The following is a 19123-nucleotide window of genomic DNA, read 5'->3' as shown; positions in this document are numbered from 1 at the left end:
TGGATTCTTTTAGAGTGGTTAGGCCTTTTTTCTGCTCCTGGGGTACTTGAACTTGAGAAACTAAGGTGTCAAGTATCCAGCATTCACCAAAACTACCCCATGGGGCCAGTGGCTTTCAAGTTCATTGTCTCACAGCAAGAAAACACACAAGGAGTGAGCAGAGCTAACAGAGATTTGTTAAAGAAAAATGAGAAAGGGCTGGAGAGATGGCTCAGAGGTTAAGGGCGTTGTCTGCTCTTCCAGAGGTTCTGATTCAATTCCCGGCAACCACATGGTGGCTCACAACCATCTGTGATGAGGTCTTGTGCCCTCTTCTGGCCTGTGGGCATACACACAGACAGAATATTTTATACATAATAAATAAATTAAAAAAAATGAGAAAGAGCTCCTGAAAGGAGGGGGTTCACAAAGAGGAACACGACTTCACTTCCTAGTTTAGTGCCTATTATGAGACATACAGTAGGAGCTGAATTGATTCTGAGGTAATTTCTAATTGAGATGATTCATTCTGTAACACCTCCCCCGCCGCCAGGCCTTCAGCAAACTGACCATGCATCGCTTGTTGCATCAAAGGAGTGGTCACGTGCCATGCTCATCTTCATCCACTCACTTGTTTTATATAGGCTTTTGATTGAGTCACTTTCTGTATGGCCAAGTCTTGTTCACCATCTGCTGCAGCCTGATATTACCTGCTGAGGGAGCTGGTTCCTTTCTAACTTTCAGGCAGTTCAGGAGATGACATCTCCACCCAGGTCCAGCGATCTGACTCAGGTCCTACACCTCTGACCAGGTCTTAGAGTTCACCTGCTGCTGATTATGATGAGGGGCTCTAGGTCTTTTCTAATCCTGCGGCTCTCTAACTGGACACCTAGCACTAGCAGAATAAATGTTGTTGTGCATCAAGTAATTTCAGAGTATTTCACAGCAGCATCTCACCCAACCCTTATAGTATTTCCTGATCCCGTGTTTAATATTTGCAGAAATAGAGACCCAGTGTCGCAAGCTGCCCAGTTGCTGAGAGGAAAAAAAGATAAGACTTGTCTCTCTTCCCTGTTTCACTAACTTCTTCCTATGTCTTTCCTGGTACCTTGATCTCGGAGAAGGAATTGCTAAATAACATTCTCGGCTTAGGAATTTTTTTTTGTTGTTGTTGTTGTTTTATTTAACTTTCTAGAACACTTGCTCTGTGTGGGCACAGCTAATTCTGTCTTTGCCCCACTTTCCAAGACTACCTGTAGAGTAGATGGGGGAGTGTGACACCCCTTCCTTTCACAAGTCACCCAAGTGAAAGACCTCAAGGCTGAGTTCACAGCAGGCTCTCTGCCTTCTTGGCCTCTGTTTGCCAGCCCTGTCTCATTGGTAAGCCCCGCTGCTTTCCCTCTCCAGACTGAACTGTAGCAATTTCCCTTGCCCTCTAATCTGAATAACTGAGCCCCATTACCCTTCTCACACCGTAACATTGCATATGAAATTCCTTAGAGCTGTGTTAGAATTCAACGTTTACAGTTGCTATTGAGCCTTACATGCTGCCTGGGTTGCTTTGCACACATTTTAGCTAAGTTAACCTTTGAGAATGATCATCTCATACAAATAACAGCTTTGACATGGTTACCTATTTGCATTTCTGTCTACCTTCTCCTTCACCGGGAAATTCATTCTAAATTTGTACAAAGTCTATGGGAGGGTTTAAAGCCAAAACACTCATTTGGTTATATTTACAAACGTGGACTGATATAGCAGTTTTTTTTTATTTGTTATCATGCAATACTTAAATAAAACAAATTTGTTATTTTTTTTTCTTCAGGACATTAACTGATTCTCTTTTCTCCTGAAGAAATATTTTTAGTTCTTCATTATTTTTCACATACTGACATGAAAATATTTTATTACAGCAGTTTTTTCTTGCCAATTTTGCTTAACGAAAACAAGGATAAGTAAATTAAATATTATAGATTTAATACAGATCTTTTAGGCATATATTTTTTGCCTTCCCAGAAATCTTTGATAAATTAATTTTAATAACTGAAAATTAGCTATTCTTTTATAATAATTATGCTCTAAGTATTGCCTGACTATACTGAGTCATTAACAGTTTCCCTTTTAACACATTTTCTAAAATTAAATGATTTATGCATTTACGCATTAGAGTATAATCATATACTAAAAGAAAAATATTTTTTCTTTTCAAATAATTAGTATTCTTGAGAATAAAGACAATAAAATTTTTTTCAAAATCCATTCAGATGGAAATAAACCAGATTTTCTATTTTTATTTAAATATTGATTCCGTTTTTACTATTTTGGCTAATATATAATTTTCTGTTGAAGACTGAAGCATCAGCATTTTTCTTTTAAATCTGATTTCTTGATTTTCTATTATGTTAGACTCTATTTTATTTTAAAATATTTTGAAGATTTATTTACTTTTAATTATTAAATTTTAATTTATGTGTATGGGTTGTTTTGCCTGCATGTGTGTGTGCACCAAGTGTTTGCAGTGGTCACGGAGGCCAGAAGAGGATACTAGATCCTGGGACTGGAGTTACAGGTGGTTGTGAGCTGCTATATAGGCTCTGGGAACAGAACTGGGATCCTCTGGAAGAGAAGCTAGTGCTTTTAACTACTCAGATTCCCAATATGCTTTTGTCATAAGGAATTCCAGATTCCCTTTGTGGGTTCTTGGTCTTAACAGAGAAGAAAGAAACTTGATTTTTTTTCCTGTATGTTATGTGCCTTTATTGGGGGAAAAGTGCATTTAGTGCATCACAAACTTCAGATTCTTTCTTTTACTAGGTTTCCTGACAAAGTAAAAGCATGAATTCTAACTTTGTAACTATAACAAGTATATGTTAAGGGAGATATTATTATTATTTCAAGACTCGGAAGCTTTAAATGAACGGATATATGGTAGTTTGAAATGCAAATTATGACAGGTAAAATCTCCATTGGCTTCACTCTTTATTCTGGATTTGCATACCTCAACTCTCTCCCTTGAATGTACTATAATGAAAATCAATAAATAATACTGTATTTCATTTACATATACCTTGGCAATAACTATCACACTATGTGGTCAGAAAGCCAATAATTTCATGTTCTGCTGCCTCAAAAGACATACTAGTTTCCTTTCTACTCCTCTGATAAAATACACATACAGATACATACACATGTACACACACAGACAGAAACCTTAGAGGAAAAGACATGTATTTTAGTTCACCATAGGAGGGAAGTCATGTCAGCAAGAACTTCCAGTAGCTCTTCATATCGTGACCCCAATCACGAGCAGAGAGAAATGCATGTGCACTTGCGCCTCTCTGCTCATTCTCCTCTCTGCTCGTTCTCCTCTCTGCTCATTCTCCTCTCTGCTCGTTCTCCTCTCTGCTCGTTCTCCTCTCTATATTTAAAGAATACAGGACGCAAACCCAGAGAAGAGTGAGGCACATGGTTAGCAAGTTTTCCCAATTGAACTAATGCAAACAAGATAATCGCCCAGAAACATGCCCACAAGCTAACCTGATCTAGACAGTCGCTCACTGAACCTTCTCAGGCTATGCTAGACTGTGTCAAACAGACAATTAAAACTTAACATTATACACACATTCAGGAATGGTTTTAGAATTCGAGAAATCAGCAGCACAGGCAATCCAAGAGCCTTGACAGCTTCCTGGTGGAAGAAGATGGGACGGGGAGGAAGAAGAGAAAAGCTATGGCAGAAGGAGATGGGATGGGGAGGAAGAAGAGAAAAGCTAACCTTTCTGAGAAGTCAATAAGTGTCAACTCAGCACTGGGGTCCATGGCCTATTGCATGATGGAAGACATCACTATGAAAGAGGGAAGGTTAGACTTGCTGAAAGAACCCACAAAACATGCATAACAGTCTGCTATCAACTGCACACAGGAGGGGACCGTGGAAGTCTGGTACCTATCTCACTATAGTTATTCCTCCCATTTTCTTTCTGTCTTCTTTCTCCCTTCGATTTTTTTTATCACGTCTCCATGTATGTCTTCTGACTTTAGCCTGCTCTTCTTTATGTAGCAAATCAGAATTTTCTCCTTACTGAAGGCAGATTTTACACTTGTCTAAGTAAAGGAAGTGACTCTTGTCTCCTTCCAAGTGACATTATCAGCCATTAACCAAGACACTTGTCAGGAGTTTACCGGCCATTCCCAAGGCAATTTGTGTCAGAAGACATTAACTTGTCAACTTACTGGGATTCCTATGTCTCAAAGGGAGTCCCCAACACAGGAGGCATCTATTGCGCCATGAGAATCTTACAAGTCATGGATCAGGATCAGGTCAAGTGTAACAAAGTAGCTGAGAGAACTGGGCATATGTCTCAGATGATTCCTGGAGGTGATGACTTCAGATGTTGTCTTACTGCCTTTCTTCCTGTCTAACATTTTATATCACTATTTGTAAATCTTTGAAAACATGTTCTCTTAAGTTGAGACTCCTGTTCTCTGTAACACTCCTGGATACATTGTTTTCCCAAGAATTCAGTAGAAATGGTTGAATTATAGTTAGCAAATCTTGGACCACAGTATCTCCACCTTCACCTTCCTCTTACATTGCCATAGTGCTGGGTTTGCAGTGCTTTCGTTAAGATAACCTTCTTCTCTGCAGTGAATAACACACAAACCTCAAGCTGACTCATTACACTGACGCATGGACCTGTCTGTTTGCCACTGGTCAGCGAGTTTCTATAATAGCAGGCACCTTTACCTTGCTTTTGATTTTTCATATCTGTTGCTTATGCAGACACAATAAAACATTAGTTAGGTGCCCCACACTACCACAAGGCTATTCCAAAGTGCTGGATGAAATCTAACATCGCAACTATATGTCACTGATTTTTTTTTTTTGTAAAACTTAACAAAACAAGATACTTTACTAGATTGAACATAATTTTGTAGCTTCGTTTATGAAACTTGTTCTTTTTGATTTTAAAGCAGACTCCCAAACATTTAAAGATTTGAACACACCAAAATTATCTTGATCTTTGCTGACAGATATGTCTGCAGGTATTCTGCAATAAGAAAAAGGGGAACATTGAATGAGTAACTAAAAGAAGGAGAGGCAAGAGGGTGGGTGATTACATTGAGTCTTGACTGGACTGTGCAGCAAGACCCTGCTTGAATAGACAGACAGACAAACAGACAAAAGCATCATTGTGCTTTTTGTTTTTACAAAACACTGAAAAGCCATCATGCTATGCCATCCTCTAAGCCTCTAAAGCTTTTACGAAGGTTATCTTTATTATATGATCTTAGGGATGGAGCCCAGTGCCTCCAGTAACAATATATTAATTAATCTTTCAATCTATGCCACACCTACATTTAATTCATTAAAATAATCTATTTAAAATGTTGACAATATAGCAGTTTCAGTAGATGACTAGTGTGTTTTGTGTTGAATAAGAAAGAAACCTGCTTGCCACTCCCAGACTGCCCAGTTCTTATCAGTGTGAGCATTCTGGGAGGGAAGGGACCTTGGGCGTTCTCTCATTGCACTAAGTGTATTAAAATCAGAAAATGAAAAAGGAAGGAGTTAATAACATCATTGTCCCCAAATGTTGGCTATTTCCCCTTCTTTCCTGTTTCCCCTCCTCTATTCCTCCCGATTCCCCCTTTTCTCCTGTCTCCCCATTATTCTCACTTCCATTTCTTTTATCTTTTTTCTTTTTTTTCTTCGAAGTTATTTTCTTGTTTTTTTCTCGATGCAGGTGTTTCATAGTACTCAACTGCCACAAAACTTTCCTTACTTTTGAAAACTGAACCATCTATTCAACCGAAGATGAAAATGTCATTGCTGGTCAGCCATCTCCTGCTAATCTCCATTACATCCTGCCTAGCAGGTAAGAAAACGCCTTTGTGTATTCTCATAGATTATGTGAATATAATCAATATGTGTCTTATCATGAAACATTTCATGTGATATCAGAACTGATATCTTCTTTTGACATCTGGGTAAGGTTTAATTAGCAAATAAATTTTACATGCTAAGATTGGCTTTATTTTTATTTATTTTCAATTGAGATTTTATAAGTTTTTGCCTGCTTTCTTTGGTAAAACGCTCATACACCTGTATACTTTTTCCTTTCTGAAAAGGAAGCACTTAGCATATCACAGAGTGGTAAATTTTAATTTACCACAATTTATGTAGCTTTGGAAGAAACGGGTGTCATTTCTATCACCTGCCTACAATTGAATAAACTTCAGTACCTTTAGTTATAGTAGAATGTAGCAAGAAATTAGAAAAACTAACATTTTAAATGTCTTCCTTTGTCTTTAATACAACTTATTCACTTGTCAGTTAGCATTAAGCTAATATAGCTGTGTTTAATAACTGATTTACAGATTTCTAAAAACTAACACACATAACTATAAGCACATAGCTATAATGAGTATCCAGCACAACACTGAATCTGACAAATCTTTCCTTTAAAATTTACTAAATTTTAGAAAAATTGCATCCAAATAGGCATAAAAAGAATAACATAGCTGCTTTGAGCTCTCAGCACAAAGATCCATGTTTCTCTCCTTCAGAGGAAATATGAAAATTCAGGAATATTTCCCACAAGTATGGACAATAAGTTTTACTGGCAGTAGTATGCTCCCTAATAATTATTTTGTTCCCAAACCTCCATCTCAATGACTTTTTTCATTGAGTATTTGTGGAGCTGTTATTCATCGGAAGACATACCTGTATGTAGTCATTTTATCCTTGAATCAGCCAGTCTCTTTAAGGATGTACCCAAAGACTTTCTATTGCGTTGACAATTTACTTAGTTCACTTGTTTGTCTGATACAGGACCTCTTGTAGCCTATGCTTCCCTGAAACTTCCTGGGTGGCCAAAGATGAGCTTGAACTACTTATCCACCTGTATCATCCTTCTGAGTAATAGAATCACAATATGGCCAGCTATTTATTTTTAAGAAAATAAAATAATGTGGGTTTTTGGGGTTTTTCTTTTTAGGAAATGGTAGTTTTATTACACTAATTTCAGAATTTGGTGAAAATAATTTCATTAGTGTCAACAGTGGGGAAGATGGAGCCATGGCACCATGCTGTGTCTGCAGCAGCCAGGGCCTTCCCTCAATCTTTAGGACCTAAACTCAAGTAAAAACAGATCTTTGGTTTTTAAGCCAAACAGTAATTTCAAGACCAGCCCTTCTAAGGCAGAACAGAGTATATTAGGAACAAAGGGAAGGGAATTTACAGAACATGACATTACAACTTTGAGCAGCTGTTTAAGCTTCCCACAAAACAGCCACAATTGTCTCAATGGCAAGCATGAACCATGATGGTGGCTCTCAAGTTACATCCCAAGGGTATCCTAGAAAAACAAATTTTCTCCTTTCTCACTTGTTGTTAAGTATGAATAGAGGATGGATCCAAAGATGTTTTGTGTCAGAATATAGTTTGAAAAGAGCAATCCAGGCACAACTAGTTTAGCACAGAAAGGGTTCCTTCTGATACCCCTAGATAGCTGGGTTTACAGTTAGGAAGGGCGAAGGCCTTGAGTAAGTGCTAGTTCTGTTAGAATTCTTGACTCTCAGAGGCAGAGGTGAGGATACTTTTCCCTTCCTTTGCCCCCATCCTGTTACTCCTTTTTCTATCCTGCCTCACTTAATACTTAAGTATTTAATGACCATGGTAAATATACATAGACACAAGAATGATATGCATGCACATATATAATTGCATTTGTGACATATTTATAATGAATAAAAAGAAATCTTATATAGTTATTGACATCTTATTATAAATGAAATAAAGAATATTTTTAGTCTCCCAAATTCATACTAATTCTATTGATTGCAAACATTAGTGTTACTACTATATAATGTAAAAATAGGAAAACAATATTTACATAGATGTAAAGATACATCAGTCCTAATGGGTTTGAAAAACACCTCAAAGAATTACTTTTCTTTGACATAGAAATTTTCTTCTTCTTCTTTTTTTTTATAGAGTTCACATGGCACAGAAGATATGGTCATGGAGGTAAGATTTAAATAGGGTTTTTTTGTAAAATGATAATTGATTTCTGCTTTACGTTATAATAACTCTATACTTGAAGGAAAATGATTACTGTTATGTCAATTAGAAATCCTATAAGGTATTTTTTTCTTAGACTAGTTGTTTGATTGTTGAAAGATATCACACACACACACACACACACACACACACACAAAACAACCCTACCCCCTCAAACAAACACTCCCCCCAACAAACCCACACTAAGGGGTTTGGGCAGATGAGAACTATTCAGTGTGGTCTCCATTTTATCTTACATGCTTTGGAACAAAACAGTGCTGTGAAATTTGAATTGATGTTTAAAGATTGCTTAACTTTTTCTGCAAGCCTCTTGTTTGCTTCAAAAAAGAAAACTCAAGTTAGCGCATTTGGAACCTTAAGATTCAGTGCAGTTAGAAGCCAACAGCTGTTAGAATCTACTGCTTGAGATGTACCGAATGTAACGACCAAGCCTGCTAGTGTAGAGTCTCCCGTGATTACTGGTTCCGCTGAAGTAGAGGCCCTCAAAAGAAGACCAGCTTGGATTTGTTCTCCAGCTGGAACTCACCGGCTAAGCTTGCATTTTTACATAAACTAATCAACTTCTGTGAGCTTCTGTTTTTGAAATGTATAAATCAAGGGTTTCATATGGCAAGAAGCACATGAAGAACACAGCAAATACAGCTGATGTCATGACTCATGGATTATGTGCTCAGTGGCTCCCATCTCACTAAGGCTTGTGATCGGATGGAAGGCCAGGAAGAACTCCCAAGCATCCAGGATCTAGTGTGACAACCTCCATGACAAATCCAAATGATGTCGTTTAGACTGAGAAGGATTTCCACTTGGAGGCTTAAGAAACAGAAGGACAAGAAATTATTAGCTCAAATACTATCAAAGCCATTTCTCCTCCCACCTCGTGAGCTGGGAATCACTACATATAGATTTTATAAGGATCACAGGCAGAGCTTCCTAGACTTCACAAACCTTGTCATAAGTAGGAAATATGACAAGGTTAATACTTCTTGAAGTTAATACAATTGAAATATGCTTCTAAGGAATTTTTTGATGACTCAAGGGATGTTTAATGATGGAAGTTGTAGATAAAGAAGCCTGGAGTATTTTAGCCTTTAGAAATGGCATAAATTCTAAATAAACAAGATAACTTGATAAAAGTTTTTTAACCCCCCACCCTCGAAAAAACCACTTGTAATTTCTATAGAATATTAACAAGAATTTCATTAGAAAGTATTTTATTGTCAAATAAGTCTTTGGAAACCTTTCTGCACAGTAAAGCATAATAGTTTATATTTGATTGTGGTTAGGGTTTATAGTACTAAAAAAAAGTAAGTGCAGGCATTTCATTGAACTGACACAATAAAATACCTGGAACTCAGTGACAAAGAACATAAATTTATTTTTCACATCTCTCAGAAATAGAAGCCAACCTCAAGGTGCTGGAGGGGCTGTGGTCCCTTGGACTATGGCCCCCTCTCAGCTGCCAGTAGCCCCACAAGCTCCTTTGGCTGTGAAGGCATAACTTTAGTGTCTGTCTCCAGCTGCTCCCATATGCTCCCAAGCTCAGTAAGCATTCAGCTGATAATCACTAAGGACCCCCTCATCTGTGTTAAATTTGTGACTCTTCACCCTGCATTCCCCTGCACACCCATTTCCCCTCTCCTTAGTTGTGTTTCAGGACACCTCACTCCCTATACCTCTAAAATTCTTGTGCATTCTGACTTTCAGGTGTCAGATTTTATTCCTATTACATGGAGAGATTCGAAATGACGAGGAGACCGTTCCACAGGCTCCTCCTATAACCCACTCTACTGCTCATGTCTGCACTGGTGTGATCTGATGACATTTGTAGGATTCCACATACCTGTCCTTCTTTTGTGCAGTAGGACTGTTTCATCTAGTCCATCTACCTTGTAGCCACAGAAAATGTCCCTCCTTTCTCCATTGTCAAATCTCCTTCTTCATGGCTATCACTATCAACATACATACATTCCATATTGTGGGGAAGCTGCGATGACTGTCTTTAATCTTAGTACTTGAGGGGCAGAAGTAAGTGAATCTCTGTGACTTCAAACCCAGCTTAGTCTACAAAGAGAGTTCCAAGATACCCATAGCTACATAGAGATGCACTGAACAAACCATTAATAATAATGATCCTGTCATTTTCAAACTCTGTACTTAATATCACATGTGTTCCCTCTACCTGACAGCAATAAAACAACAAAAAATGCCTTTACTCAAATTCCTTGATCTGTCTTCTCCTTTGAATATAGCAAGCTTTAACACCAGTAATCAACATTGTCTCCATGACACCCATGGTGTTCAAGTAGTTAATGCAGTGAGCCATCCTCCAACTTCCCCTACAGTGCACAGTTGGGCTGTCACATAAAGACAGAACAGGATTCTAAGTGAAGAGGGGCATTTCTTTTTCCGTCTGTCTTTCTCTTTTTAAAACAAGAGAATCCTTTCCAGACTCCCCTGAAAGAAATACCATGACCTGAGATAGTCTGGGTTCTCTCCAGGTAGCAGACGATAACTTTCAGGTGCTGAGAATATTCCCAGTCATGTCTAGAAGTTTATGAAATGGCTTGAGGTCCCAAGGAGGCTATAAAGACATGATGGAGGCCAGCAATACTGCTGTTGGGTATATACCCAAAGGATGCTCAATCATTAACACAAGGGCATGTGCTCAACTGTGTCCATAGCAGGATTATTTGTAATAGCAAGAACGTGGAAACAACCTAGATGCCCTTCAACCAGATAATGGATAAAGAAATTGTGGTACATTTACACAATGGAGTACTACACAGAGGTTAAAAAAAATGATGTCTTGAAATTTATATGCAAATAGATGGATTTAGAAAGAAACATATTTAGTGAGGTGACCCAGACCCAAAAAGAGAGATACAATATGTACTCACTCATAAGTGGCTTCTAGACATAAAAAAAACAACCTACAGTCCACAACTTCAGAAAACCTAGACAACAAAGAGGACTCTGAGAGAGACATACATGGATCTACAGAGGAAAGAAAGAAAGACAAGATCTCCTGAATAAATTGGGATTGTGGGGGTAATGGGATAGGGTAGAAGAGGAGAGGGGAAGAAAAGAGGGGAGTAGAAAAAAAATTATAGCTTAATAAAAATAAGGGAAAAACATGACATGATAGATTCTCCCTGTGACATAAAGCCAAGCAAAGAATTTATTCTCTAAAACCCAATTTGCTAATGTAATCTTCACCATCCTTTCAAAAATTGGATTTATGCACACCTGTTGAGAGGAACTCTGAGTATTGCATTATTGGGGTGGTAAAGTAGTGCAATGTTACTTCTTACCTATTACCCTAAGTGGTAGTGGTACCAGGGTATTTCAAACCAAGCCCTAAACATCTTGAATATCTCAGGGAAGGATGAATACTTTGTAGAAGCTTGTGCTCAGCAAATGTAATTTTTGCCTCATGTAGATAGTTTATTGTATTACAAGGGAGCTTAAATCACTCTTGGCTCCATGGGGAGAGATATTGCAAATATCATAAGAATTCTCATAATAGACTTTTTCAAATTTTGATTCCATTGCTTTGTTTCCTAATAGATTTTTCTTAGACTCATCTGACAACATACTTATGTAAAATTCGGTTTAATAACAGATTGAGATGACATATTTCAAAGTGAAAAAATGGAATTTGTCTCAAGATAGCAAACTCACTAAAAATAACTCTCAAGCTTAAAATGCAATCTTATTTCAATTTCTAGAAATAAAACCAAATAGCAAGATTACAGAGGACTATCTCCACATGGGAAAAGTACAAGGATACTGTTTTAGCTCATGCCACTGGCTGATTTTTTTTTAGTCTATGGACATGAAAAACTCCCTGAAAGAGCAGCGGTAGCATTTGATTGTCTTTCATCTGCAGATTTTATTTCAAATATGCATGTATGATCTTTTTCTTTTTTATCAATGTTTTTAATCAAATTTGATAAAGTAATCACTTCTAAGGTAGAGTTATGATGGCTACTTTAGATATAGGGAAATGAAAGGTTTTTATAAAAATGAGATTGTATTAAGAAAAACAGAACAAAAGAAAATGTGTTAATTAAGTTTTTGGGTTACCTGAGATGTTTCCCCCAACTTTTTCCCTTTCCAATGCATCAAAAAATGTCACCCAGATCTTCTCACTGCTTGAACAGCAAGAGACAGAGGCACTCATTTCAGCAGACTGAGTAGAGCTGCCTAAATGGGTCCTGTGCTGAGTCTCATGCTGTGTTATCCCAGCATGAGATCTTCTTTCTCTGGGGCTGAGCTTTTCTGTTGAGTTAGGGGACCATGAAGTCACCATATTGGGTGTTGGGGTTGGATTCCTGCTAAGCATGACAATGGTCCTGACTTGCAAAGACTTGCAGCAGTAACTGCTGCTCTTAAAGGCCAGTTCCAATTCCCAATTAACATGTACAGAATCATTGAAAAACTTCACAGGGAATCTAGTTTCTATCCAGGGTAGAAAATTCTAGAAATGTAAGCAACAAACGTTCATTAAACAGTATAGCCCTATCCTGGAAACAAGAAAATGGAAATATTTTAAATGTGAATTTTTTCCATTTGAAAATTAATTTAGCTTACTTATTTTATCTCACTAAGGTTTCATATCTGTCTTTATAGAAGTTAGATGCTGATGGAGGGTTGGAAAATATGCACATATCATTTGTGCAAAATATTTCCATTAAGAAGAGAAAAATGTTTTTTTTCATCTTAACTAATTTAAATTTACATTTAATGGCAATAAAATAACAGTGAACAGTGTGTTGGCCAAGGCAACTTAGCACCTACTTGTAAACCAAAACACTTCCAATCAACTCTACTGGAAAATCCAAGTCTAAGAATTGGGGAAATCTTGACATATACCTAGAAAAGTCTGGCCAACAGATAGGAGTTTGCTGTTGCTCCCATCTTTCCTCCTAGTCATCATGGTAGTGACCTCAATAATTACAACCTTCTACTCACTGAAGGTCTTTGTGGGAAAGGCTATTCTGCCTTGTTTAATTGTTTTTATTGAGCTATATGTTTTTTTTCTCCACTCCCCTTCTTTTCTCCCCCTCCCCTTCTACTCCCTTCTACTCTCTCCCATGATCCCCTTACTCCCAATTTACTCAGGAGATCTTGTCTTTTTCTACTTCCCATGTAGATTAGATCCTCACTGTTGTCTAGGTTCTCTGGGATTGTGAATTGTAGGCTGGTTTTTCTTTGCTTTATGTCTAAAAGCCACTATGTGTAAGCACATATTACATTTGTCTTTCTGGATCTGCGTTACCTCACTCAATATTGTGTTTTCTAAATCCATCCATTTGCCCACAAATTTCAAGATGCCATTATGATTTTTCTGCTGTGTAATACTCCATTGTGTAAATATACCACATCTTCTTTATCCATTCTTAGGTGGAGGGGCATTTAGGTTGTTTCCAGGCTCGAGCAATGACAAACAATGTTGCTATGAACATAGTTGAGCACATGTCCTTGTAGTATAATTGTGCACCCTTTGGTTATATACCCAAAAGTGGTATTGTTGGGTCTTGAGGTAGGTTGTTTCCTAATTTTCTGAGATAGTGATTTCCAAAGCAGCTATACCCGTTTCCACTCCCACCAGCAATGAAGGGGTGTTCCCTTTTCCTCACAACTTCTCCAGCACAAGTTGTCATCAGTGTTTTTGATCTTCGTGTAAGATAGAATCTCAGAGTTGTTTTGATTTGCGTAGAACATGGAAAAATATGGGAGGGTGTTTATCCTGCTATGTTTCTGTTTTTCTTTGGGCCAGTCTTTTTTCTCTTTTGTCTAATTTCTCTCTTTCAGAAGAGAAAATCTTGCTCTCTATCACTATATATTAGATGAGCAAGTTTGTTTTATTTTACAGGAGCTCATAGTTAATTGTTGCATATTTTTAAATCCTGGAATTTTGAACATTGTTGGCACTGTTGAAATGCTGGGGACTCAGGGAGATACATAAAACATGTTTGTCTTTTGAACTGAATGTGAGAATTTAAGAACCAATAGTGGAATTTCATTGCTTACCATGATGGTTTTGGATCTCATGTTGCAAGGGGCTAGATTAGTGGTTATTTATCTTACTTGTTGATGTAACCAGATATAAAAACACCTGCAGCAGTGCCTCTCAAGTGTGGGAGTGACACCTTTGGGAGTCACATAGCAGATATTTGCATTACTGTTCATAACAGAAGAAAATGACAGTTATGAAGTAGCAATGATAATTTGATGGTTGGGAGTCACCACAACATGAGGAATTATGTTCAAAGGTCGAAACATTAGGAAGATTAAGAACCACTGACCTACTGGATATACCTCTTGCTGTGTCTGTGGAGGCAATTGTAAAAATGGTTACCTGAGCATGAAGAACCCACCCTCCCTGAGGTGAGTGGTGTTACTCTAAGTGCTAGAGTAGCAGAAATAGTAATTATATGGAAAATGAAGACAGATGATCACCACCAAATAATAAATAAATAAAATAATTCTGCTATTTCTTGTTAGAATGTCACAGTTTGAACACAATATTGATTTTCAAACTAAGAATAAAGAAAACCATGTGAAATTAAAACATGGTGTCATACATAGACTATACATTTTTAGTTTATTCTACCTTGAAATTATTTATTGGTTTATTAACTAAAATATTCACTTGGCTTGATGGTTAATTTTAAGTATAAATTTGATACAATATGGAATTCCCTGACAGGAAAGTGTTTTGTTGTTGTTTTTATTTTAGTTTTAATTTTTAGGAAGAGAGTTTTAACGAGGAATTGTCTAGATCAGGTGGGGCTGTGGGCGTGTCTGTGGGGGAGTGTCTTCATTGCTTTACTTGAAGTATGAGAGCTGCCTATTGCGAGAAGGACCATTCCCACAGCTTTGTTCCTGGACTGTATATGTATAGAGAAGGGCGGGGGTGGTAAGCATACGTAAACATGCAAGCATTTATTCCCTTTGTGTGTTGACTGTGGTTGTGACTAGTTGCCTTGAATTCCTTGCAATGATGAACTATAATCTGGAATTGTGAGCTAAATAAGCTTTTTCTCCTAAGCTGCTTATTGTCGAGATAATTTTATAACAGCAACAGAACTAAAGCAGAATTCCTGGAAACCCAGTTACTGTTGGGTAGACACCACTGACAAAGCAATTAGTTCAATAGAAGATGCTCTCTGTGAAACTTTGGAAAGGTCACCAAAATGTATACATGATCTAATTTAGTCTAAGTATTTATACTCAGGAATGCTTTTTTATTTTACAAAATGTAAACATTTATATAGTCATGATCTTTCACTATCAAGTGTATATTGTCTGTGTTTCTTGATCTGTTTCCCATAAATTTATAAAACAATTCATTGGCAAAAAAAAGAAAGCAAAACAACAACAAAACCTAAAACCTAATTAATCTTATGTCAGAGAAGTCAAGTCACTTCAGTCTGAGTTATAGTCAACCACAATCTAAAATTATTAGATGGAAAATTCAGAAATAAACAGATGTGAAATTTAGAAAAAGAGAAAAGTTTCAACAATATTTTTCTTTGACCTATAAAACTTTAACCATAAATTCCTTAATATTTATATAAGCTGCAGAGTTGCCTTCACATTTTATATATAAAATTACTAATATATCACAAAGGTTAGGGCCTTGCCACTCTTAGGGGATGGCATTTCTTTCAGACAATATCTCAAAGGTCAGTGTTGGAGAAGATGATAGCTACTATACGCTTGAGTTTACCATCTATCAAAAAGCAAGCGCAGAGCCCCACTTGGGCATTTCTCATCAACAAACAAGGCTTCTTTTGCTGAAAAGAGGTTTGTCCAATCAAGTGGTTAGCCAAAGAGGCATCATGGGAACCCCCCAAACAACCTAGACTATTTCCAAAACTATTGATTGTTAGCCACAAATTGACTGAAGACAGAACATACAGAAGTCGTTGAACCCAGAACTGTCAAGCTGGTGCCTATCTAGAGCTATTACCCCAATAGACTACTGTTCATGGGCCTTGAAGGTACTCTCCATGCTACCAAAGAAGAGATGTGAACACAAATCCAGCTACAAATCCTTTAATTTACGTAAGTGACCTGCCTGCAAAATACATTGGTGCAAGAGTGGCACAAAGCTTGAGGGAGGAACTAATCAATATCTGATTGGTTTTCAGGCACACTTCATGAAATGGGTGGGACCCGTACCAACACTGCTTGGGTGGCCAAGCAAAAACCTGAGATTAGATCAGTTGGGGACCTGGGGATAAACTAAACACTAAAGGAACATAGCTATAAAGTAACCCTAACAACATTCTGCTATATGCATAGATCAGTACCTTGCTCTGCCATCATCAGAGAAGCCTCCTCCTGCAGCAGATAAGAACATATACAGAAACCCAATATCAAATAATGCATAGAGATTTGGGGACCTTAGAACACATAGTTCTAAATGGGATGTCTCCATCAAACCTCATCCTCAGAACTCAGGGAACTCTGCAGCAAAGGAGGCAGAAAGTGTGGTCGGAGCCAGAAGGGATGGAATACACCAAGTGAACAGGCCTTTCGTACATAGCAGGTCCAACAAACATCAGCTCCCAGAGACTGTGGCAGCAGACACAGGACTGACAGTTCGCACAAGAGGGTCCTAGAACTGAAAGAAATGGACACACGCCCCATCCGCAACCCAAAAGCTATTTACAGTTGATAAACACTTGCAAATGAAAAATTAACTTTCTCCCAATGAATCTCACTGAGTAAGCAAATTAGTCTTAAACGTTGGCCCCATATACAGCACTATATGGCCAATACAAAACAAACTCAATGGTATTTTGGAACTCCTTTTTCTTATAATATTGAGACAAAACATTCTCTTTTTTAAAAATTTTATCTATTGTTATTATTATTATCATTAATTATGTTTACCTTCTGCGTCTTTTATTTTTATTATAACTCTAGTTCTGTGTGTTTGAGATTCCTGTTTGTGTGAAAGTGTATGTTTTTGAGTCTACATGTATTTCTTGTGCATTTCCTTTGGCTCTTTCTCTTGTTTTTGTTTTTATTTGTCCTATGATAATGAGTTTGTTTTTGTTTTATTTTATTATGTCTTATTTATTATTTCTTATATGCTTGTTTATTTTCTATGGAGAGGTAGAAAGGGTATGGATCTGGATGGAGAAGAACTGGGAGGAGTCGGGAACTGTTGTAATTGGAATATATTGTATAAAAAGGCATATTTTAAATTAAAAAAAAGGTGAAAAAGAGTAAGCTGGGGTAGCCTGACATAATGACACATGCCTGCATTCCTAGTACCTGGGAGGTAGAGACAGGAAAATCTGGAGTATGAGGTCAGCTTGGCCTACATGAGACTGTCTTAAATAAACAAAAATCAGAAACAAAGACAAAACAGTAACAAAAACAACAACACAAGCAGAGGAGTGAACCTGGTTTGCTTTTATTGGAGTGCCCTTGGGGCAGAATTTCCTGCCTTTGGAGGCACATGGCTCACTACTAAGTCCCTCAGAGCCCATGACTCTCCGCTGCTTGTAGATGTTGCTACCCTAGTGACACGCCTCTTCAACGTTTCCTGCCATTTCATTTCTTCTTCCTTCCAGAAAGGACTCCATGGACAAGTGTTTCCCTTGTCCAGGTATTTGATGGGCACTTAGGATGGGTTTCAAACCAGTTCATCAACTCCCATACTCATAATGTTTTATATGTGGTCGCAAATGACAGCTGAGTATGAACCCTGGCCTTATGTTCCAGGAGATGAAAATTCAAAGGAGGATAATCTCCTCCAGAATATTCAGAAATTCATTTTTCACTTCATTCTCATCGTCTAAAATCATTAAGCACCTCCTTTACATTCTGGACCGCCCGGCAGCTAGGTAGCAGGGCATAGAGATTAAAGAAGACACCTGTCCCCAAGCACTATCAGCGTGGTGACACAGAAGCTTGCATCAAATGTCAAAGCAGGCTTGTTAAGTCCTGCAACCGAGCGGGGAACGATAGGGCCACAAAAGGGGGTCATTTAGACCCTGAAGGATGGGAGGCAGCATTCTGAAGGAGTTAACACCAGGCCTGCGTCCCAAATGTACAAACTTTGATAAGAAAATTAGGATTATGATTTTAGAAAGCTGAAAAGTTCAAAGCTCAGGCGAGAACCTGGAGGCTAAAACGTGTGTGTGTGTGTGTGTGTGTGTGTGTGTGTGTGTGTGCTTGCCTGCATGCATGTGTGTATATGTAAGCATGTGTGCACATGTGTGCGTGTGTGCATGCATGCACGTCTCTGTGTGTGTGTGTGTGTGTGTGTGTGTGTGTGTGTGTAGGGAGACAGAGAGCTGTAGAGAGATAGCTGGCAAATGGTACATTTAGGGAACCAATGAGACAGGTAGAAAAGAAGTACTTTTGGTGAAACCAAATTCTCTTTGACTTACAAAGTGGTATGCTATAAAATCATCTTGTCTTTGTTTCAGTTTCTGAAGAGGACAAAGGATTTGGACCTATTTTTGAAGAACAACCAATCAATACCATTTACCCAGAGGAGTCACTGGAAGGAAAAGTTTCACTCAACTGCCGGGCACGAGCCAGCCCATTTCCGGTTTACAAGTAATGAACCCCTCTACGCTTTTCAGATGGAGGGCTAGGGCTGCAGAGAACAGGAGACTGTGACCTCAGATCTATAGGGAAATCTCTAGGATAGGTCTGTAAGGGCCATCGACTCAAATATGGAATACCTACTACTGAAAACACTATACGATATTTATATACATAGTTTTCTTAAATGTATGTAAGAATTTATTTATACACAGATTATACAGGTTGGTTTCATATTTTCTAATGAACTGTGCTTTCAAACAAACAAAATGTTACATAAAAGCCGTGTGTGTGTGTATGTCTGTGTGTGTGTGTGTGTGTGTATCTATGTGAGCCTGTGTGTGTCTCTCTGTGTGTGTGAAGATAAGTTAATTTTATGTGCACTGTCCTGGATAACCCAAATCTATTAGTGACTGATAATATCTCTATATTAACTACATTCAAAAGTTTGCACAGTTAATTCTAGCAGGTGTTATT

General features: G+C 37.9%; 1 protein-coding gene across 3 annotated transcripts in view; it reads left to right on the top strand.

Annotated features, from left to right (window-relative positions):
• The window catches only part of Cntn1 (contactin 1), a 280077-nt gene that overhangs the window by 153615 nt on the left and 107339 nt on the right, over nucleotides 1–19123 (top strand). For all 3 annotated transcript variants that reach the window (XM_041672023.1, XM_041672024.1, XM_041672025.1), the window contains exons 2-4: nucleotides 5727–5858; nucleotides 7979–8011; nucleotides 18526–18658. In XM_041672023.1, coding sequence (XP_041527957.1) covers nucleotides 5798–5858; nucleotides 7979–8011; nucleotides 18526–18658 — 227 coding nt within the window. In that variant the 5' untranslated portion in view covers nucleotides 5727–5797. The remainder of the gene's footprint in view (nucleotides 1–5726; nucleotides 5859–7978; nucleotides 8012–18525; nucleotides 18659–19123) is intronic.

Source organism: Microtus oregoni, unplaced genomic scaffold (assembly GCF_018167655.1).
Source record: "Microtus oregoni isolate MIOR12 unplaced genomic scaffold, Mior012 000022F_ref0000154, whole genome shotgun sequence".
NCBI lineage: Eukaryota > Metazoa > Chordata > Mammalia > Rodentia > Cricetidae > Microtus > Microtus oregoni.
The sequence above is the reverse complement of the archived record's forward strand: the minus strand, read 5'-3'. Positions and strand labels throughout refer to the sequence as shown.